The sequence below is a fragment of the Camelina sativa genome, chromosome 18 (genome assembly GCF_030686135.1).
Source record: "Camelina sativa cultivar CO46 ecotype springtype chromosome 18, ASM3068613v1".
NCBI classification, from domain to species: Eukaryota; Viridiplantae; Streptophyta; class Magnoliopsida; order Brassicales; family Brassicaceae; genus Camelina; species Camelina sativa.
In genome coordinates, this window is record NC_141897.1 from 13642227 (window position 1) to 13666682 (window position 24456).

At 31.3% G+C, this 24456-nt stretch overlaps 3 protein-coding genes across 4 annotated transcripts; 2 read left to right on the forward strand and 1 right to left on the reverse strand.

Annotated features, from left to right (window-relative positions):
• Positions 1-335: 335 nt before the first annotated feature.
• On the reverse strand, positions 336-4811 carry LOC104761002 (protein neprosin). Its single transcript, XM_010484016.2, has 7 exons — positions 4138-4811; positions 3965-4051; positions 3654-3866; positions 3158-3322; positions 2601-2654; positions 2359-2505; positions 336-905 (listed from the first exon to the last, which is right to left on the reverse strand). Exons 1-7 carry the CDS (start codon positions 4360-4362, stop codon positions 528-530), a joined length of 1269 nt encoding a protein of 422 aa, XP_010482318.2. The 5' UTR covers positions 4363-4811; the 3' UTR covers positions 336-527.
• Positions 4812-15849: 11038 nt separating this feature from the next.
• LOC104761003 (ferric reduction oxidase 8, mitochondrial) lies at positions 15850-18871 on the forward strand. 2 transcript variants are annotated; one of them, XM_010484019.3, is made up of 8 exons: positions 15850-16120; positions 16202-16298; positions 16406-16591; positions 16678-16915; positions 16996-17323; positions 17412-17667; positions 17746-18467; positions 18545-18871. In XM_010484019.3, the coding sequence occupies exons 1-8, from the start codon at positions 15964-15966 to the stop codon at positions 18739-18741; spliced, it is 2181 nt and encodes a 726-aa protein (XP_010482321.2). In that variant the 5' UTR covers positions 15850-15963; the 3' UTR covers positions 18742-18871. The 2 variants fall into 2 exon arrangements, with proteins under 2 accessions (XP_010482321.2, XP_010482319.2); XM_010484017.3 differs by having other exon boundaries at positions 15886-16120; positions 16984-17323.
• A 1328-nt stretch (positions 18872-20199) lies between these two features.
• LOC104761004 (uncharacterized) lies at positions 20200-21604 on the forward strand. Its single transcript, XM_087500031.1, has 6 exons — positions 20200-20396; positions 20480-20534; positions 20685-20793; positions 21045-21092; positions 21193-21287; positions 21456-21604. The coding sequence occupies exons 1-6, from the start codon at positions 20359-20361 to the stop codon at positions 21537-21539; spliced, it is 429 nt and encodes a 142-aa protein (XP_087356157.1). The 5' UTR covers positions 20200-20358; the 3' UTR covers positions 21540-21604.
• Positions 21605-24456: the final 2852 nt, after the last annotated feature.

A 24456-nucleotide genomic window follows, 5' to 3' on the forward strand; every position in this document is an offset into this window, starting at 1 on the left:
TATAAAATTAACCCACATGTCACCGTGAAACTCATAGTCCTTGGACTCTTTTTAATGTAAATGAGCCAATGAATAAACCAATTAACCTATATCCAAAGTTCCAAACCCACCGTCATCGTCCCTAGTCCTAGTTATTTTTCATCTCTGTTCCGTTTCCTCGGTTTGATTCGCATTTATAAACGTTCTTTATCAGTTCCGTGTCTTTTCTTTTGTTTCTACGTACATTCCTGAATAACTATGGGAAAGAACAATTTCTAATTTCCGAATTTGAGCAATATATATTAAAACGAACAATTTGATAAAATTCATATAGTATATTACTACATTAACAAAAATTTATGTATAGAAATTATCTATTTCATCACGTTAAAAATACAGTAGGGGCCATACACGGCTTGTTACTATGTTTGATAATAGCCTTACAGAAACCAAAAAAAAAAACAATCTAAGAAGAAATAAAAAATTTTAGTAACAAAAATAACATTAATTCACACAAAATATAATATTTTTTTTTTGGTTTGGGTGAGTCAAGGACACCTAGGGTTCCGACCAGGTCCTCCATAGTAAAAATAAGTCCCCCATACATTGTTTTTGCCTTGTCTGATATCATAACAAGCCGGATGATCGGCCAAGACATGGAGATTCTTCAGAGGCAAGAGATTGTTGTCCCAATCAACGACTTGTAAATTTCTAAAGTAGGCAGCTTTCTCAAATCCTTCATTTGCAAAATGGCCACTTCCCATCTGCGTTCCAGTGTGAGCACCGCTTGATCGGCTGTTCACAACTTCCCCTCCAAATTGTACCATACTTGCATGACTCCTCATGTGGCTAAACAAGAAGCCCGGCCAATATCCCACAAGAAGTCCATTTCCTAGCTCAAGCCACCAGTGACCATGTTTTGGATCCTACATTATGTTAATTGGCAATACCATGGTTAAGTTCAAGGCGACAAATAAGAGTATAGTATAGATAAAAAAATCTTTTGTAAATTGTGAACGCAAGCAGAATATCTCTATTGGAAATGTTTACACCATGTGTTGTGTTTGGCCGTTGCAATTATAGTTTTTAAAAGTAATGGTTGTGAGTTACTCTGCCAAAAAATACGTATTACATATACAACCAAACGAAAAGACAATCAAACGATCGAAGACTACAAAACCTTTTGTATTACATCAAAACGTCAATAGATTTAGCTAAACTCTAATTATTAATCCGTCATTATATAGTTTCTTATAACCAGTTTCATTTGAGTTGCATCACATAAACTGATGTTCCATATTTTTTAGGTCAGCTAAATTTGCGCGTACAGGTTTCTAGTAGATGTACATTAAAGATTTGCTTTTACTACATGTGCAGTGAAAGTTTCTGTCATCAATTTCATATCCTTAAATTTAATGCTCTTTACCAAATCCAACCTCTTTATTTATTAACAATGTTTCGAAAAAGCTGAAAGCCATCTTTCTTTTATTAGATCAGTTTATGAAATTCGAGGTTGGTTGATATCTTTATTGTTTCTCCAAGAAGTTATAGCTAGGTATTCAAAGTACCTACAGTGGCACACGTTGTAATAACTAAGCTCGGGGTGATTTTCATTCAATTCTTTGACGAGTCATATTAGGTCAAATATATGATTACGTGAGTTCTTTTTGTGACATGAGAGCTATGTCTAAGAAAAATAAATTATGTAGGCATAACATTAAATAAAGTCTTGCATTTCACTATGGCGTATAACAACTATATTCATATTTATATATTAACTTTCATTACTATATATACACAAAAATTTTGTGGAATAAGCTTTATCATGTTAATTGTGTCGGTTGATTTTTTTCAAAAAATGGTACACATCTGCGTAGCGTATCAAGTGCGTTATTGACTTTACATGTCGGTCTTTTACACTTTAAAATGCAATATTTTGTGTTGGTGGACTTATCTAAAAGAAATCTTTAGTTTGAAGCAATCATATTAATTGCCTAAGCATTAATTACACATAACTGTTTTTAACTTTTTATACTAGTGTGTGTGACTGTGTCAGCTTCTTCTTCTTAATAATCTAGAAAGAAAAGAAGAACAGAACACCTATTAATGCGCTAAATTACACATTCCAATTAATTTGAAAAATTTCGAAGTTTCATCGGTAGATTCAAAGACCACATGCACACGTACTAATGATTCCACCATAATTTTCATCAAAAATGCTGATATAAGTATTTGTTTTATGTGGTTTGACCAATATCACGTATGTACAAATAGTAGTATTTTAAGTTTTCAGGAAATTTTTGTCCTTGTTTATGAATTGAATATGGTAAAAATATGGTTAGAAGTGGGAAAATAAATGGAAGAAAAAATAAGACTGACCTTCCAAATCATTAAACCGATATCAAACTGTCTTCCATTATAAGAGGACCTCGGGGAAATCGCTGCACCAATTGCAATTTTATTGTTGGTTTGTACGAATCCAGAGCAGAGTAAATTGTAGCACCCAGTTGCTTGGTATGCATCAGTCTGCTTTTTCCAAAATTTTCAACTCAATTTCTGTTCCATGATATTAAAATAATTATCAAAAAAAGTTGGAAAAAAGTGGAGACTGGTCTTATTACCGTCCAATATGTGAAGAATCTTGGATAATTATCTCCATAAAGCTCAGGACTAACCTGCAAAAAGATCAAAATGCTATGTAGTCAGTAACCACCAACCTAATTATTAATTGGACCCTATCTCTATATATCCCTACCACACTTCTTTTTGCAGGTCATTACTGTATAGTACTAGTTGATTTGTCTGCTGGTTCTCTGTTTAGATAATTAGAAGGTTGACTAATTAAGTTCCTGATTGATTCGAAAGCTAATCTTTGTGTTTTTGTAATATATAAACGTAAACGTCAAACACGAAAAGAATGATGTAAAACTATTATATTTTTGTTTTTATTTGGCGTTTGTGTTTATAATACTAACAAAAAACTATTGTGCTTAAAAGCAAAACGAAAATGTAAATAAAGACTGGAATTCTAACTTCTAGCAAGGTTGATTCTCTAGTGATAAAGTTATTCGGTAAATATTAAAATAGTGATACGGATTAACAAAATAATTCATTCTTTTTCCAAAAAGCACTTGTAAAATAAACTATGTTTTATATTTTTTTTTTAAAAAGATTGTACCTGCCAACCAGCTTCAATGGTGTTTAGGTCATGACCAAAGGATCCAGAGATGAGCCAAATCTGAGATAAACTGAACTCATAAGCATCAGAGACACGTGGCGCCCAAACGTTGATGCTTGCTTTAGCTCCATAGTATTGTTCTCCGTTTACAAACACCACCGCATGCTGCATGTACGTAAATTTAATCTCTATTAATAGTATAAAATACCATATAGTATAGTATATTTACTATACTATGAATTTTTACACCTTAAAAGTAACTCTAAGTTCACACTTTATCTTCAATATCAAGAAATCAGTTGAACGAAGACTCTTTTGTAGTATTTCTCCTTCTCGATCGAATCATTTTATTTTATGCTTTAGATGTCTTTTTTTGGAGAATAATATGCTTTATTGAACAACAACCAAAAAGATAAAGTAAAGCATAAGAAAACATTATTATTCTCCCGCATGATCGATTCGTACGATACGATACGAGAGGTGAAGAAGAAGTTACCTCGTGACCACCTCCGGAGGAATCTCGTCTGATGGGTCTCCTCAGTTTCCGACCAAACCGTCGTAGTGAATTTGCTCTCAAGACATCATTCTTTGTTGTTTTTCTCATTGGTATTGACCCAACTGGACAGCTTTCACCAGACATACTCCATAACTGATTAAAACTTTCCTCATCTGTTGTTTCATTTCTTCTTCTTGACAAGTCTGGTGAATCCTGCATGTTTCCATTAATAGAATCACTTTTTTGTATTTTTCCAAAATTATGTATAAAAAGAAGCAAAGTGAAAGAGTAGATTGATCATTGATCATTACTAGTGGTTTCTGGCCTTGTAGCTGAGGATGATCAAATGCTGGTTGCAAATGAGACAAAACACATTCTATTACATCTCCATCTGGGCTCTGTAGTTTCACAATAACGAAAATGTTCTCATCAATGAAGAAAAAAACAAGAAAACAAATTCGATGAAAGAGTATGAATTGGTTACGTGGATTGTTTTGATGGAAGGTTTGTTGATTTTGTTGAGATATGCTTCCACTCTTCTAAGCTTCCGAATCTCTCTGTCGGGTCTGAATGAAGTTTGGTTTTTAAGATCATGTATAGCCGATCCGTGTAACAAGTGTAGTTGAAGAGAGAGAAGAAGCAGAAACCAAATAAATTTTGATGTGATAGTTGAAGTAGTTGAAGAAAAAAATGAAGAAGAAGAAGCCATAACTAAAGAATGTGTACGGCTTGTTTGGTAATGAAATGGATAGGTTTATTTGTCTCCTTGTGCTTTCTTGATTAGTTTTAGCACACAAGAACAAAGAAGAAGTAGTAGTAGAAGAAGAAGGTGGAATATGAGAATGAGAAGTTAGTTTAATCCCAATGTCCTAGACAGAGCAAAACAGAGAGCAAGCAAACAAAAAACTACTAATGTTGTTTTCACTTTGATTTTATTTCCTCTTTTTTTTAGGGGGTTTCTTGGGGTTTGTAGAATCTCACACTTTATCTCTCTCTCCCTCTCTTAGTTTTAAAATAAATAGATAAATAATAAAAGAGAGAGAGAAAGAGGTGAAGTAAGTGGCTTTGGGGTTGTGTTTCCGACAGAGTCTAAGCTTTGACAGGCACGAATTACCATTCAAAAGAGAGAGTGCTTAGAAGGTGGCCCTTTTGCTTTTTGCCTTTTCCCACGTTTTTAACCCATAACCTCATGTCCACTTAACCATATTTTTTACTTCACTTAGACGGTGATAAGTTATTACTCCAATGATTATCATCTTACAAACATGACGAGGATGGGGCATGAATCTATCACTAATCTAAGAAAGATTCAGGGTTCAAACTCTATTTCATCATCTTAAGTATGGTAGAAAGTGAAGCAGTCTAATAGTCACACTATCATGTTATAATTTGAGTTTAGTCTCGGTAATATAAGTGTGTTATAGACATTAAAAAAAGATGGTTATTGCATTCGTTATCAATTTTTTTTTAGTTCAAAAAAATAATTGAAAACTCATAATTCCGCACATCAGATAGAAGAAAGTGTGCGAACGAAAAAACAAAAGTGTAACAAAAGTAATAATATTTGTTCAAGCCGCGCGCTTTACCATGTGAGCAAACGTCGATGTACAAATTTGAAATCTGTATTTATGCTTCAGGATTGTACATTATTTTAAAGAGAAACTTTGGTATATATACTTACAAAAATAAGTATGTAGAAACGAAGCCGTCTTTAGTGGACGAACACGTGCTTAGGTACTAGGGCAGGAGGTTTAATTCAATTTTCTAAACGAAAAGTATGATATATATATATATATATATATATATATATATATATCTAAGCAAATACAACTTTCGGAAAAATATAGCACATAAAACTAAACAAAGCTCACATATATAGAGGACCATTCATGTGTGGTTTCGATTATGTTTCTGGACCATTGTTAAATATGATAGTACATTTTCAACAGTAATTCAAATCTGTTTCAAGAACCGAATAACACAAGAAAAACAAAAAATAGAATTCTTGGTAAATATGAAATGTTAACTTACACTTGTAATTAGCTAACATAACTAATAATGGAAACACAACAATACATTCATTAGTTCGTCAAGATTGTATAGTATCAAAGGCATATACGTGAATCAGTTTTTCCAAAAGAATTAGAAAGCAAATATGTGTTGAAAACGTTTGTGTATATAATAAATAAACTAGATACTCAGTACACCACGGGAAAATATTTGCCTTAATTTTACATAATTTATTAGTTATAAAATAATAGTAGAAATTTTATTTGATTTATTATCTACATTTTATAATCTTTTATATTTAATTTACTTATTTTTATATTATGATTTCAACCCAATACATGATACAATATTCAAATTCGTAAACTATATAAAATTTCATAAAATCCATAAAATAAAACGAAACTCGTATTGAAGTAGTCGTGTTTAGGAATCTTGATTTATATATATATTATATTGAACAAAATCTAATATTTGTGATTTCTTATATATTAATAAAGATGTCATTGTGTCGATGTATAGTGCGAACAAAAATATTTAATAAATTAGATATAGTATTTTATATATTTAAAATGTAAGCAATGTTATATCTTAGTTTTAAAATATAACTGTCATTATTAAACGATTATGGATGCAAATACTTATCTTAGTTTTAAAAATAAAATTAAGTTTTATAATTGTTTTAAATAGGTAGCTATTGTTTCCTAAACAACTACAAGCATTTGTTTGGAACGTTAGATGTCCTCCTAAAATTCGGCATTTATGTGGCAAGTGATTACCGGGTGTATGACAGTTTCCACTAATCTCCGAAGGCGTGGTTTGGGTTGTGATACTCAGTGTGCGCTCTGTGGAGTTTAGATAGAGACCATCAATCATGTTCTGTTTGAATGTATGTCGGCACATCAGGTGTGGGCTTTATCTTAGTTTCCGATGCGACCAGAGATTTTCCCTTCGGAGTCTGTCTATGCGAATATGGATTTTCTTTTTTGGCGTTTCTTGGAGACACCTACCCCAGAGATTTATCTATGGATTTTGTGGTTTCTTTGGAAGGCTCAGAATGATAAATTTTCTAGTAACCTGGATCCAAATCCAAAAGCGATTTTGCAGATAGCGGAGGATGAGTCCAAAACTTGGTTTATGGCACAGATAGAGGAAGTGGCTGAGCCTGTAACTTCGGTTCCCAGGGTATACCCTGGCGGTGGTAGTGGTTTCATGAGGGATGGATATCAGACAAGTTTTTTATGTTTTGTAGATGACTCTTGGAAAGCGATAGATCTATATGCAGGCCGAGGTTGGTTTTGTTCTCCTCCTTTTTTTTTGGGGGGGGGGGGGGGGGTGTCCCTTATATGGGGGCAGCCAATCTTCGTTGTAGTCTCTCCCCGCTTCATGCAGAGGTCGAAACTCTCATTTAGGCGATGCGTTGTATGAATGGGATGGATAATCAGGATGTTGTTTTCCTTACCGATTGCTCCGACTTAGTGAAGATGATATCTTCACCTTCAGAGTGGCCAGCGTTCACAACTTACTTGGAGGACATTCAGGAAGATAAAGAGGAATTCACATTCTTCTTGTTGATCTTAACTCCTCGCTCGCAGAATAGTAAAGCAGATAATCTGGAACGATTCGTGCCAGAAGCACATCTTATTACTTATGTAAATGATGTTTCGTCTCATTGCCTTTAGGCCAATCTTGTATGCTGACAAAAAGAAAGTTAGTTATTGTTTCCAAGATTTTCTGAAACAATAAATGGAATCTGTTAAATAAATTTATTTAATAATTTTGGAAATATTGTTTTATTATTTTATAAACCAATACATATTTTATTTTGTTAGTTATTAAATTAATTAAAATGTAATAATATTTTTTGTAATATGACACATGATAATAGAGTTAAACTTCTAACAACATTAATTAAAGAAATATATAGATACAGTAAAACCTCAATAATAATGTTGGGACCACGAAAATCTTTTAATTTATAGAGGTTTTAATTTCTCGATAAATTAATAGTTATTAATTTATAGAGAGATTTTCCTAATTTGGTAAAAAAAATCAAAAATAAGATTTAATCTTTATAACTAATATTTTTATAAAATCAATTTCAAGAAAAATAACAATTATCATGTTTTGAAAATAACACTCAAAGATTTTTATATAGTAAAAATTTTAAAATAAATTCTAATAAAAATTAATGTGTATATATATATACATATATTTAGATAATTTTATATAATTATTAATTTATATTATTGATGGAATCATATATTTATAAAGGATTTTCAAAAAAATTATTATCTTATTATATTATTAAATAGTGTCCAAAATTACACTAGTCCCAACTTGGGATCAGAAAAAATTATTAATTTATAAAAATTATTAATTTACCGAGTATTAATTTATAGAGGTTCTACCGTATAAACAAGCAAAACTGCTTTTATAACGACTCTAATTATGGAGAGAGGGCAAAATATCCAAGGCCGTAAACTTAAAAATTAGAGGCCACGATAGAAAAAAGTTAAACTTATCATACTAGTTAATCTGGTATAATGTGGGTTCTTAAGTGAACAATTTATCTAGTGGAAAATTTTCTTAATTTTTATTGTGTTTCATTTTCTTTTAATTTCAGAAATGCCTTAATAATATCCTTATTATATAAAATAAGGCAAAAGAAATTACGAACAACTTGATTATATAATCCATGATTTTTTTTTTGAAAACGTTATTGAGCCAATGCTACCAAATAGAGACAAATACTAGTAGAATACCAACACTTAATAAGACGAAGATGATATTTTTCTTACACACTGGTGACGTACGTATCTATATTGCTTATGTGAACCACATCACAACTTGCTGTAATGGAGCACTCAAATCGATTATCTATAACTGTATATAAATTCCCTACTAACATATTTGGTGCCAACTCTGGGGCGACCAAGATGGCTGAAGATCATTAGGTTCCCTCTTTTGCTTTTTTGAACTTTTAATATGGAGACCATGTGCTTGGTCTTTTTCTTCAATTATTTCAGTGCTTTAGTTAAATATTATATAGAACTGACTAAATTTTCTGTCATAGGATTTCAGTATAAAGTATATGCACATACAGTGTTAGTTATCCACAATGTAATCTAACAAAGCTGTTAGATGAGAATATATAGAAGCAAACTACACTCAATATATGGTGATATGGTTAAAGACTTAAAGTTCATTTACACTAGCTGACTCGAGAGAGCGAGTTCCACACATGAGATCGAATTCTCTCGTCCCCAGATCCAAAATTTAAAGTACTACTTCCTCTATCAAAAATCCAAAATCTGTAATTCCGCCAGAAAACATTTTTGAAAAACCTTAATGGATTTGAAGTTCGATATATGGTAAAATCGTTATGAAAAACAGAAGCATCAGCTTTTTATACATGAAAGGTAACATAACTGAGGAAGGCATATATATTTGGTGGTGTTGACTGTCACGTGCTTACCGACTACTTTATATTGAACGAACGTATAAAGTCTGCTTTACAATGGTCTGCAAAAGAGAACAGAGTTTGTTGTTAATCCAAATTGCTTACATAAATTGGTGTCACTACCAAAAGGAATAAACATGATTTTAATATACTGTTTCTCGTTTTTGTTGTCTTTCCTTTTGGAATGTTTGATCTACCAATGAGGCGGGGTCGATCATCATTAAAGTTACCACTAATTATATTGAATTTTTGTAGCAAATAAAAAGCATAACTCTTTTGTAATTATTACGCTTTTGGAAAGGAAAAAAAAAAGAACTACAGCATATGCATGTCCTTCCGCTAAATCGTCGGTCAACATTTCCGAACGAGAAATATTTTAAAGATTGGCTAATGGAAGATGTTGCTTCAACTCTAATCAAGTAGTTAGAGCACTCAAATCCCAACTTTTTTTTTCTCCACTTTTGACAATCTTTGTACCATGTAATTATGGTTTTAACAACATATCTCTACACTCTTTTTCAATGTTTTTAGATCCGACCCGGATAATGCCTTGCCTACAATTCTAGAGGCTATGACTAAAATTTAACGTGTGGCTTTTTTCTTAATATTATTTTAAAATTTTAATAAACAAAATATAATCTTGTTTTGGTCTTTTGGTAGTAACTAAAATTTAATAAAATTTTAAACTAAACAAATATTTATTGAGAATCGTTGCTAAAAATACTGAAAATAAAAACTTATTATTAAGGCTCTAACTAGCTAGTTGGGCTGAAGAACATATGTTCTAAAGGTATTCTTGGAAGGATTTTCTTAAATTGAGAGGTATATTGCAAATTTTCGTCATCTCTAAATATGATATGGAATTAAGCGGTTTCCGATCTCTAGAGTGTAAATTTAAGTCAAACCAAGCACCCACAAACATTAGAGAAATTGATTTTTTTTTTTTTGAATAATCTAAAGGGAGACAGACAACATTCACGTTTGCATTCGACCGAAAAAAAAAATCTTCTAGAAATTATTTGGATACCTTGGTATTTTAACGGTTTTAAATAAATATTTTTGACCATTTTTCTTTGTTATTTTCATTTAATTTTAGGTTTGTTTTGTGTGTCTTTTAGATCATTATATTTTAAAATAGAGGACACACATTTGGATGCAAAGAAAAAAATGGTGATGTATAACTATCCCAAATTGGCAAAGTGCCTTAAAATTGATTCAGATTGAGGCCTTAACATACTCATGATTTAATTGTGTGTGGTGGTAGTTTTATCAAATACAAATGAAGATAATACGGTAGCTGCAATTCATTCCAAATCCCATAGTTAATTCAGTCAACCCCAACGTTGTGTCACACATGAGTTGGGATACATTGGGCACAAGAATAAATTTATAGGAATTAATATGTGATACTCATGAAAGTTACCGGTAACAATCAAACCTAGTTTGAAAGTGTTATACTTGGTTTGAACTATACGTTAATGAGCTTGGATCTGGATTATGTTTGGTATTTAACTTGTTGTCATCAAGAGACTGACGTTGATGCTTACACCATCTTCATTTTATTCATCACTCATCATTGGTAGAAGGCTGTGACCATTTTGAATCACACATTTGTTAGTGACCATTTTGAATCACACATTTGTTTGTTTCGGTTATAAAGGGGTTACAATCAAATTGCATGCTAAGTAATAGAAGGCTGTGACCATTTTGAATCACACATTTGTTAGTGAGGAGTTAAGAGAAATTAGATGAACCATACAATTGGTTGAGTTATATATGAATACACACATAAGCAAAGAAGAATGAAAGAAATATTTTTTTCTGTGCCAAGTTATAAAAATCTATATTATTGATTGGGTGCCAAGTTAATGCTGTTTAAGATAATTAATCTATCCATGATTGGTAGAAAGTAGAAACGAGACGACGATACCCAATAATTCATTTATTCCTTTTTGCAATAGTTCTTCTTCTTTTTTTTTTCCACAAATGCAATAATCTTCTTTTGCCACAAAAAAGCTATATAAATCTTGTTAGAAAATAATTTTCTATTTCTTTTAATGAAACAAATATTCTTTAGTTAACACTTAACACCAACAACAAACGAGATATAATATTCTTTTCAAGAAATTTTTTTTTGTATATATATATCCACTATGAAAATATATATATTTTTTTTTCGTCTCCACTATGAAAATAAATTAAACACACTTCTTCTCACCAAATGGACTACATGTTTGCAATGCTCTTTTCATGGTTGTTGAAAATTAGTGCATGCACAATTGCACATAGAGCTTCCGTCTCTAGAAAGTTGTCCGGCCCACTTAGTGAAACCTGTGAGAATATAGGAGTAATATCAAAGTGGGCTGGGTGCAATAAATCGTTTCAAATTGATTTTTGAGTTTATGTTGTGTTGTTTCATGATTACTATAATAAGACGTTTTACATAAAAGATTTTGCCATTTTTTTACTATGTACAAACGTTTTTTGTGGAGGGCAAAATTTTTGTCACTGTTACAATTTCTTGTTTGCAAATTTATTAAAAATGTATTAAAATGGCTGGTCACAGTCAGCCAGATAGAACATGCAACTCTTCCAATTAGGTTTGGTATTTCGGTTCTTTGGAATGGTTCGGTTCAGTTCAATTATCAGTTAAACAAAAAATATTAGAGGATGCCAGAATTACCCGAAAATATACTTGGTGTTGTATGGGTTTTTTGCTTTTTAGAGAAACAAATTCGGGTATTTCTGGTTAAATTTAAAATTTTCGGCAAAATTTGACTTGGTTTGATTCGAGTATTATTAATATCGGTCTAAATTTGGAGAAACCAATGTACTTTTGGTAATATCTGGTTATGTTAAAAATAATTATCCAAAAAACTGATAGATTCAAGCTAAAAAATCGAACCAAACCTAAATTGTTTGGTTTGTTCGGTTGGATTATTTATCCCATCCCGATTTCTAGTTATAAAAAATACGGAGAAAAACTACATTCACCCAAATTAAGACGTTAATTACTAAAGTAACTCATAAAATGTGAGAGTTAGATGAGTTATTTTTTTGCCTAAAATACCCTTTTTGCTTTGTTAGAAAAAAATACCCTTTTTGCTTTGTTAGAAAAAAAATAAAGTCAATTTTACCCTTCCAGAATTTTTTAAAAAAAATTAAAATATTTTCAAAAGTCTGTGGGACTAGTTGTGACAGATTTATTTGTGTATGACAGATTTATTTTTGCACAACCGATTTATTTTTGTATGACAGATTTTTTATGACAGACTTATTTTGGACGACACATTTTTTAACTACAGTTATGACAGATTTATAATTGATGACAGATTTATTTTTTTACGACAGATTTATGTATAAAGACACCACAGACTTTCACAATATATGACAGATTTATTTATAAAGACACCACGAACTTTCACAATATATGACATATTTGATATAATGTCTGGCAGATTTATTTTCCACAGTTATTTCAGATTTATTTTCATGATTAAAAATCTGTTGTAACATGACAGATTTTTTAACAGAAAAATAATTACTAGGTTGACCTCTAGTGATAACAGATTTGTTTTAAGTTACGACAGAGTTTTTAATTTAACCAAAAATCTGTCGTTTAATAACAGATTTATATCATTTTTAAAAAATTGCTAAAATGACTTATGTGAATACCATACGTTATGGCAGATTTGTTTACGTTATGACAGTTTTTTTGTTTGCTTCCAAAAATCTGGTGTTTGGTAAAACCGATTTATTAGATGTAAAATGTAAATACAATGACAACAGATTTATTTTAAATTATATTTTTTTCAGTCATGTTTTTATTAAATATATTTTTTTATAAATCATATTATGAATCATATTTTTAAACTCATAATTTTAAAGCATATTTTATACATTTTCATTTTCCTAAATCATATTTACAAAATTAACATCATATTAAAAATCATATTTTTATATATCACATTATATTTTCATAAATTTTATTTTAATATTTTTTAGTTATAATTTTATACATTATATTTTTATAAAAAAATATTTAAACTGTATAATCTTAAACTTCATATTTTTAAATCATATATTTATATAAAATATTTTTATAAAACTTAATTAAACTGTATTAAACTTCATATTTTTAAATCATATATTTATATACAATATTTTTATAAACAATTTTTTGAATATTATTTTTATACATTATATTTTAAATCATATTTTATTTTCATAAATTATATTTAAAAAATAAACATCATATTTTTAAATCATTTTATATTTTAAATCAATTATATTTTTAAATCAAAATATTAAATACTATAACTTTTTGGTTTTTCGTTGTTTCAAAAAAAGAAATTAAAAAAAAAAACTATATGGTTTTTTAGTCTTTTTATGTAAAAATTGTGTTATTCTAGTTATTGGATAGGATGGAGTGTTAATATAGCAATTAATTGCCAAATTTGTGTTAAACTGCTATAAAAATATACGGAAACTTGAAACTAGCCGATGTAAAATGTTTACTCTTCTCCTTTTGTGGCTGTCCTTATATAAATTTAAGCTCACATAAGCCAGAACTTCTCTCCCAAATCTCAGTCAAACAACAGCTTTCACACAAACATTATAACTTTATCTATCTAAAAAAAACACATTAGATTTTTCTATTTTTTGTACGCTAGTTTAACAGAAATAAATATCTTGTGTCTTTAAAAAGACCAAACACTTCATTCAATAAAAAAAAAAAAAAAAAAAAAAAGAAAAGACAAAACACTTCTTGCTATCAAAAAATTGCCAACGTCACTAACTTTTTTTCAATAAAGAAAAAGATCAACTACAATTCCACGGAAAATATTTTAATATAAGAAAATATAGAAAATATTTACAGAAACAAGACTCAAATACATTGCATGTATACAATTTGATTGTACTGAAAACAAAACAAAAAAAAACTTACTTGTCTTGTCCGAAAATTTGGTTATATAACGTTTACACCCCACTATATTAATAAGTTAAAATTGTAACTAGTTACACTTAAAGATACGATCTTTGACATCTCTCTTTTTTATATTTGTTCTTAATTGATAATCATCTTATTTTGACTGATATCTATAGGTTAGCTAATTACCGAATGGTAAGATTGATGTATGGATGGACCATCAATCCACTACGCAGCTAAGGGGACCATGTTTCCTTATGTGAAGAACTAGGATTGCGACTACCACCACTTCATCCACATCCTACACTACACACCCGTGATGATATTGTCAAACCTCATTCATGCTTTTTTTACCTTAGTGGACAAAGCTATCAATTTGAAAACTCTATATATATTGACTTCCAAAGTTTATAAAACCATAAACTATGTCAAGTTTTCTTCCTACAACAAATTACACTTTAATTTAGCTACACACAACAATCTAACAGTTTTCATTTTTCCATGGTTATATGATGATCAAATGCTGATAAAGAAAACATTTTACAGTCATAATGCTGGAAGTTAGATTCTGTTATTTATCTTGTATGTATTTGATTCTTGTCATAGGCCTTTAGAACTAACCAGTTGTATATTTCGAATTTTAACTACCATTATTTCAACGGTGATGGCTATAAAATTTCACAACTGTAAGGGTATTCTATCCACATCGGAATCAATCTTTTCAAGTATATGCATGCACCCCTCTTACATAGTCCCTTTCATGCATAAATCATAAGAAAAATAAATTTTCCTAAGGAAACCTAGCTAAGTTGGATGCTAGCTATATAAGGTACATATAAGTGAAAGTCCATAGAAAAATATAGTGATATGATTCTTAGCTGATACATTTCTTAGAGTACTTACATATCTCCATATAATATTTGTGTTCTTCATAAACCGATAAATTTCAATCCAAAACATGTTTCTTTTACTTAGTTCGAAGTGCTTAACGACCTTTGATAAGTCTCGTGTTTGACTGACCAGAGACTGAAGTTAAGTCAATCATGCTTGAAGAAACTATAGAAAGAACGTGTGATCCCCATGAATTTGGGCCGTTAATTAGAAGTTCATACAAAAAGTTATTGCGAAAAATCTATAAGAATATCGTGAAGACTAAATAGGAAAGAAGAAGAAATTGTTAATAGATTGGGAGAAATGTAAATAAGCGAATGCCATGAAGTGTCATGGACCATGAAAAATACATGAGAAGACGGGGTAGGGAGCAATTCTAGGAAAAGACAGACGACAACAAAACGTCAAACCTAACTTATAAGAAAATTAAAAAGCTTGATCATATAATGACCTTTAATGAAGCAAGTTAAAAATAGTGAAAAGTTCAAGAAAACCAAAAAATATGAGTTTGTGTAATGGCAAACTAAAAAAAAAAAAATTGTTTGCTAAACCAAGTACTAAACTAAATATTCGCTATGTTTGATAAAGAGTGTCATTTGACACAATTAACATAAATTAAAAAAAACTATTTAAATTTATATTTTACTTTTTACAACTACACTAAAATACATGATGAAAACGGACAAATGCTTTGGAATGCATTAGCAAATGAGACATTTTTGAGAAAGCATGAATAACTGAGAAATTATGGTAAATCATTCTTTTCTTTTGGCATAATCTCTAAAGTGTTTAAAATAAATAAATAAGTCATCAAATAATTGAAAGCACAGTCAAACTAAAAAAATCTACATCTCTTGATATTTAAAAAGTGAGTTTGATAAGGTGGTAGGGCCCTTTGATTATGTGTTCTTTATTTTGAGTCCATATATAGAGAGATATTGGAAGAAGCATGATCAAAAAGATTCAAGCACACCACCCTCAAACATTGGAACTAACTAAAATTAGTGAACACAACAAGGATGGCAAAAGTGTTGACACTTCTTGTTCTTCGAATACTCATGAATCTCTTATTTATCGGTTGGATTTCTCTCTGGATCATAAAACCCACCACTCTATGGATACAATCTTGGCATCAAGCTGAAGATACCATCAAACACACTTTCTTTGGCTATTACGGTAACCCTCAAATTAGCCACAACTCTTCTCTTATTTTTACTTCAATATATCTCTGATTTTTTTGCATTTATGACGGTTAAGGTCTCAACTTTGCCGTATTCTCATTCCCTCCTATTGCTCTCTCTATTATTGGACTAATTTATTTGAGTTTACTGCCGCAACATCATCGTCCAACCAGGTAATTAATACGATTTCAATCTTTAAGTCACGGTTAAAAAGTAAAAACAGATTAAAAAAAAATTGATGTTTCTATTCTGTCAACTTGTTATAATACTGAACCTGTAGAGGAGGGAGGAGTGCATCTATTACTACCTCAAGACCAGCCATTATCAATAGTTTCATTGGGATCGTGTCTTGTTTCGAGATCATTGCTCTTCTTTTATTCCTTCTCTTTCTAGCTTGGACCTTCTATGTCCGTGTCACTAGCGACTTCAAGAAGCTGACGCCTGTCAAAACCATGAATTTTAACTTGTAACGTTTCTCTCCACTTCCAAGAATCTACAACCTTTCTATATAGACTTGTTAAACTGTGTTGACTTAGTATTATATGTTTTCAGATGGCAACTTAAGTACTTTAGAGTTGCTACAAGGTTCGGTCTATTAGCCGAAGCATGTCTCTCTCTACTTCTTTTCCCTGTCTTGAGGGGACTCTCGATGTTCCGTTTACTCAACATTCAGTTTGCAGCTTCTGTAAAATATCATGTATGGCTCGGGACCGGTTTGATCTTCTTTTCATTGCTTCATGGTGGAAGCACACTGTTCATTTGGACTATTACTCATCACATTGAAGAAGAGGTAAATTTAACAACTCAGTTTCTTATAACAACAATCTATTAAATTACTGTCCCTAACTCTTTTTGTAGCCAAAAAAACAGATTTGGAAATGGCAGAGAACGGGTCGGGTATACGTAGCTGGACTGATCAGCCTTGTAACAGGATTACTAATGGGAATCACATCACTTCCTCAAATTCGAAGGAAGAAATTTGAAGTTTTCTATTACACACACCATTTGTATATTGTATTTCTTGTAGCTTTCTTGTTTCATGCCGGTGATCGTCACTTCTATTGGGTACTACCTGGAATCTTTCTCTTTGGACTCGACAAGATACTTAGGATTGTTCAATCACGATCCGAAAGCCGTATTCTTTCCACCCGTCTCTTCTCTTATAAAGCTATTGAGCTTGTCTTGCCAAAGGACCCAAGTAAGAAATATTATTATTTTTCTCTGTTTTTAAGATTACACATTAAAAAGATTTCTTTATTTTTGTGAATTACTTTGGTATTTTGCAGGGCTTAATTATGCTCCATCGAGTTTTATATTTGTGAACATTCCGCTGATCTCGCAGTTTCAGTGGCATCCCTTTAGTATTACATCGAGCTCGAGTGTAGACAAACACACATTGTCTGTGATGATAAAATGTGAAGGAAAATGGACAAATTCTGTTTATAACATTGTAGAAGAAGCTGTAAATTCTGAAAAGAAGATTAACAACATAACCCTAAGAGTAGAAGGTCCTTATGGACCTGCCTCGGTAGATTTCCTCAGGTTGCTAAAACACTCTCTATGTTAGCTCAATTTCGATAAATTGTTATAAATTTTAAAAAGTATTGATTTTTTTGGCAGGTATGATAATCTGTTTCTTGTGGCGGGAGGAATAGGGATCACGCCATTTATAAGCATTTTGCAGGAACTCGCGTGCAAAAACCGGCTCAAAACTACCAAGAGGGTGCAGCTTGTGTTTGCGGTTAGGACATTCCAAGAACTTAACATGTTGCTTCCAGTATCCTCTATACTCTTTAACCCAATCAACAACTCAAGTCTCAAGTTAAAAGTTTATGTCACCCAAGAAAAGAAGCATTCCAATGAGACAAGAACATTACAAGAGTTCTTGGCTCAGTCACAAGTTCAGTCAATTCACTTAGGAACCGACGAGGACTATTCAAGATTCCCAATTCGTGGGCCGGAAAGTTTCATATTGTTGGCCACAATAGTCCTTGTAACCATGCTTACGTTTCTCGGCTTCTTGATAGGTTTAAGCCATTTCTTTATACCTTCTGAACACAAGAACCATTCACAATCTATGAAGTTAGCTACTTCAGGAGCTATGAAGACAGATAAAGAAAAGGTTCCTTCATGGGTTCCAGATTTGGTCATCATTGTCTCTTACGTTAAAGCTATCACAATTGGTGGTTTTGCTGGAAAAATTCTACAATGGAGACGACAACACAGAGAGGCGCCAGGGTTGTCTAAAGAAGAAGTAAAACCAGAGGAGAGAAACTTAACCGAGTTAATACTAACTGCTGAGGAACATGAGATACATACCGGAGGAAGGCCGAAACTCGAAGGTACTTGTTAATAAAACTACAACATTCATAAGTTATAATGTCTAATAAGATTCTATGTATTTGTTTTTGTAACACAGAAATATTGTTGGAGTTTGAGAAGAACTTGATAGGATGGTCGAGTGTAGGAGTGCTGGTATGTGGACCAGAGCCAATGAAAGAAGCTGTGGCATCTATGTGTCGCCAAAGGCGGCCTCAGTGTTTTGGAGTAGAGGATTCAGGAAATAAACACATGAAGATGAATCTTAATTTTCATTCTCTTAATTTCAACCTTTAAACCAAAAGCATTTTCTAACTTGTATTATTTTTGGGTTTGTATGCTTTTACTTATTTTTTTTTCCTTTTTTTTGAACAACCGACTGTAGTAGAAGCTCTCTAATACAAAATTTAAGCAAGCTTTCTAACAATACGGCCAACTTCTAGAAACAAATGGAAAAATTTGTGGCCCAAAATACGTGCAAGTGTGTTGTGCAACACAAATGACTTTGACACATAGCGTTACTTCGTATGGAAGTTTTGGTGCAGTTATGTGACCTACGTCAACATACAAAAAACCCAACAGCTGCCTTGGAAATTCAGAATTCATGGGCTGAATTTAAAATATATAAACAAATTATCCTTCTTTTTTTCTTTCTTTGACATCAAAACGATATACGTATAAGGTTTGCATTAGTGTATTAGAGATCCTAATAATACCAATCTTTCGTTTTGGGCAATGTATACATTGAATAGAGAGAGAGGAGATATCTTACGTTAAACAGTTATGTCAAAGCTATACTGACATGTAAAATATTAACAAACACTTGGTTATATAATAACCAAACTAGATTATTGGTCTGTACTCTGTAGTATTCTGTATTCACAATCACAGCACATATATTTACAAATATACCTCAAAGGAAAGCAAAAGATTTGAAAGAAATAAATCTTATTTATTATAAAGATATAAAATTAGCTTATAAATTTTTGAATTTTATTTAAAATAGCATATTTTCTGTATAAAATTAAATGCCTAGAATTATTTATTTCCATAAATTATGTTACATCATCTACATCTTCTTTAATTATGGTTTAAATTAATATTTAGCTATGAGTGCTATATTATTACTTACTTTATGAAATACAACTCTTGAACAAAAAGAAAAGTTATGAAATACACTTAGTTGATGCAACAATAAAAAAAAATACCTCATGAAGTTCCTTTTCTATGTTTACAGCTTTGAACCATCATAAATATATAGATATCATTTTATCAAAACGAAATAAACACAAACACATAGTTACACCACATACACTTTAGTTAAAGAAATAAATCACAACGCACTTCAATGACTAAAATCCACAGAATCTTGGAGTAAGGAGAAATTAAACTAACACAAAAACAAAATAAGTCCAATGTGACATAAACATAGTTTGATTAAAGAAAGAATTACTCAAATGTTATCTAAAAGTTGGTTTATTATTCATATCTATAAATTTTTTGAAAATTACTCAAATATTTATTGCTTTATGTTTTTCGATTTTGAGTAAAAAAAAATACACATCAGCAAATTAAAATACACATCATTTTAAACATATGCTATTTTAAATAAAATTCAAAAATTTATATTGCCTTGAGAGGTTGCAGAACCGCATTGATGTTGCCTATGACAGCTCAATACCTCATCATCAAATACGCTTTTTCCTTTATTGTTTGTTATTATTTGTAAGGACTGCTCAAAACGAATTTTATGCCACTCGAATTTTACCTGCGCTTCATAAGTTAGACTGTACCTGCGTTACTTAAATATTGGCTGCTATTTCAATATGCGTGTAGGAAGCTCTGAAGGACCTTTGGAAACTTGCCTTCCCTGAAAAAGAGCTACACGGTGTTGTATCTAATCAGTGGAAAGAAATGGGTTGGCAGCGCAAAGATCCATCCACTGATTTTAGGTAATGTCAAGTCTCTCATCTCATTGTCATTATCCTTACGTTTTTTCCTCTTTCAATTGACTCACCGGTACTGCATCTCTCAGGGGTGGTGGTTTCATATCTCTTGAAAACTTGTTGTACTTCGCTAGGAAATTCCCGGTAAGCCTCTATAAAGCTGTCTCGACTTTAAATTAAATTCCAATGGCACCGTATCTGTAGATTGTTACCATCACAGATAATATTTTTACCAGGTAATGACATTGTAAAGTTTCGGTTCTACTTGTTTGTTTTCTGTTGAAATCCTTCCAGGACCTTTTGAGGAAACAGGTTGGGGATCGTTCTGTGTGGGAATACCCCTTTGCTGTTGCTGGAATCAATATTACGTTCATGCTCATCCAGATGCTTGACTTAGAAGCAGGTATAGCCACATTTATTTATCTCCATGATTGCATAGATTGTGAACTGCTGTGTTTTTTTGTTATTTGCTTTAGACAAGCAATATGGCAACAGCTAGTTTAATTAGCATAACCACTCCTAGTTTTGATCTTCTAATTGGGTATTTGCCTTGGGCTTTGGTAGTTATTTTGAATACCCTATTTGAGATACTCAAGTTCAGGAACATTTAGTGTAGTTGTGTATACTAACAATAGATTCCCTGTGATATTACAGTGAAACCACGAAGTATTGTTGGGGAAATATTTCTGAGATTCCTTTCGGGTAAATTTCAGACAATTCTGATTATATCTCATGACTCTTTCTCTTGTCACGAGTTAAATTACTAAGCTTGTGTTCTACGACTTTTTTGTATTGTAAGCAGTGAACGAATCTGCCTTTGACCTTCTTTATTGCATTGCCTTCAAGCTGATGGGTCAGCAGTGGCTTTCTATGTGGGCGTCATACATGGAATTTAATGTAAGTGTATTCTTTAAACCTATTCTAATGTCGCTGAAAGTTTTAGACTTGAAGAACCATGGCTTTAATTGTCATATATTTGACTTTATTGGTGTTTTTATCTTGGCCTATACATAAGTTCACCAAATGAATTGTGGCTAAACCTATAATCGTGTGTGTGAATGACAGACTGTAATGAAATCGACAAGGCGGCAACTGGAGAGAGAGATTATGGTTGAAGATTTGCCATCATACAGTCTTCTCAGTCAGTAGCATGTTGTGCTTGTATAGAGTATGTATAAAACTATAAATTAATTAAGAAACACAGCTTATACAAATTGCCATCTTTCTATATAACATTGAATTGAGGCCATATGATACATATCTCTATGAAATGAGGTCATATAATACACATTGAATTGAGGCCATATGATACATATGTCTGTGTATTTAATATTGATAAATATTAAATAAACATATATGTTATGGCTGGGTTATGTACATGCACGGCTGAGTTATGTATTTCGTACGGCTGAGTTATGGTTGAGTTATGTATTTGGTACGATTTCGTTTGGTCTTTTGTGTCGTGCCTCGATATTACAAAAAGTGTTGTTGGGGAAACCCAAACAATAATTCTATGCCTGCTCAGATCCACACGCGTAATAAATTTATAAAGTTAGTCTTTTTACAATATATTATACAAAATAATAAAAAAAATTGAACTCAAAATTCGAATAAAAAATAAATAAAAAATCCGACGAACTGACTTAGTGATGGCTAAGTTATTGACTTACACAACTGACTTATGAAATATTTGTAAATTTATATTATTATAACTCAATATTTAAATGTACAATTGAAATATGAATATTACAATTATTATAACCAATAAAAAGTAATAATTATAGAGAAAGATTGATTTTACACATTCTCACCAGAATGTGTAAAACACACAACACATGACGTTTAGGGGTTAGGGTTAGAGTTGGGGTTTAGGGTTTGAGATGTATGGTTTAGATGAGTAACATTATTTGTTGTTTAGTTTTGGTTCTAATGTGTTTTAATTTGTTTGGTTTAAGGTGGTAATATGGATATACTAATATTATTACCATTTGAATATTTTTTAAAAAAATCAAAAATTTTTTTGGTTATTTCCGGTTATGGGTCGGTTAGATTAATATATAACCATAAATAACTCAAAGTATAGTGTAATTAAGTAGATTAGCCTAATATAACCGAAAGGTAAGCCGAATATAACCGAAATTAACCAAACCTACCAATTCAAAAATACCAAATTGGAAAAATTATTTTTTTCGATTCGGTTCGGTTTGGTCGGTTATTTAGTCATTCTAATTTAAGGGTTGGCTGAGTTATGGTAAAGTTATGGCTGAGTTATGCAATATATATATTAATTTATTATATACCTTTTCGAGAATACAAAAAGTGTTGTTGGGGAGACACAAACAATAATTATGTTTATTGTTAAGAACCACGCGCGTAATAAATGAGATTTAGCGATTTTTTATTTAAAAGGAATTCAAAATTTGAATTTGAATTTTTAATTTTTTTTTAATAAAAGTATTTCTCAAACAATTGACTGATATGACTGAGTTATCGACATAAACGGCTGACTTATGAAATATTTGTAAATTAGAATTATTATAACTCAAAATTAAATATAGAATGAAAAATGAATATTACAATCATTATAAGCAATAAAAATTAAAAAATTATAGACAAAGATTGATTTTTACATAGTCTGATCAAAATGTGTAAAAGATTCAAAACATGACATTTAGGGGTTAGGGTTATGGTTAGGGTTTGAGGTTTAAGGTTCATATTTCCAACATTATGGGTTTTAATATAACAGTTTGGTTTTGGTTATATTGTGTTTGGTTTAAGGTGGTAATTTGGATATACTAATATGATAACCATTTGAAAATTTAAAAGTTTTTGAAATTACTTTTCGGTTATTTCCGGTTATGGATCGGTTAGATGAATATATAACCATAAATAATCCAAATGTTATCCAAATTAGGTTGATTAACTTAATTTAACCGATAACAAGCCGAATATAACCGTGATTAACCGAAAATAATGGAAAAATAGTGTCCGGTTCGGTTCGGTTTGGTCGGTTATTTAGTCATTCTAATTTGAGGGTTGGCTGAGTTATGGTAAAGTTATGGCTGAGTTATCATTTAGGGTCTTCTCAATAATATAAAAACATATTCTTCTTTCTTTTCGGGGTCTTTTGTTCTGTCAGATTCCTAATAAGTATTAAAACGTCTCTCGATGTCACAAAAAGTATTGTTAGGGAAGCGCGAAAAATCACTAATTCTGTGCCTGCTCAAATCCACACGCATAATAAATTCATAAAGTGAGCTTTTTATCACAAGATATTATTGCAAATAATTAAATAATTATTATTCGAATTTAGTATTTTATTTTTCTAAAAGTATTTCTCCAACAAGTGAATATTAAACTTATTATAACTCAAAATTTAAATTTAGAAAGGAAATATGTATATTATTAGGTTAACTAATGGTTTCCCGCCAAAATATTGCTTTACGGCTGAGTTATAATCATTACGGGAAAACGAAAGGTCATGTGACGACTCAATTATAGTGAGTTATGGCTGAGTTATCACAAGAAACAATCTGAAAGAAAATGGATGATATATATGACTTTACGGCTGAGTTATAATATTTACGGGAAAATGAAAGGTCATGTGACGACTGAGTTATAGTGAGTTATGGCTGAGTTCTCACAAGAAACAATTTGAAAGTAAATGAATGATATATATGACTTGACGGCTGAGTTATAATATTTACAGGAAAACGAAAGGTCATGTGACGGCTGAGTTATAGTGAGTTATGACTGAGTTATCACAAGAAACAATTCGAAAGTAATTGGCTGATATATACGACTTTACGGATGAGTTATAATATTTACGGGAAAACGAAAGGTCTCGTCGATTCATTGACGGCTGAGTTATAGTGATTTATAAATCCTTAATGGCTGATATATCGGAGTCGTCGAAAACATTAAATCGGGTTGAAATTTCATCGTCTTCTTCTTCGTCAGATGCTACTTCGACAGCTTCTTCTTCTTCTTGGTTTTCTTTGTCAACGATCTTGCCATAATCAAAACAAGTGCCTTCAAATCCCCCACCGTACACTTCGTATGTAGA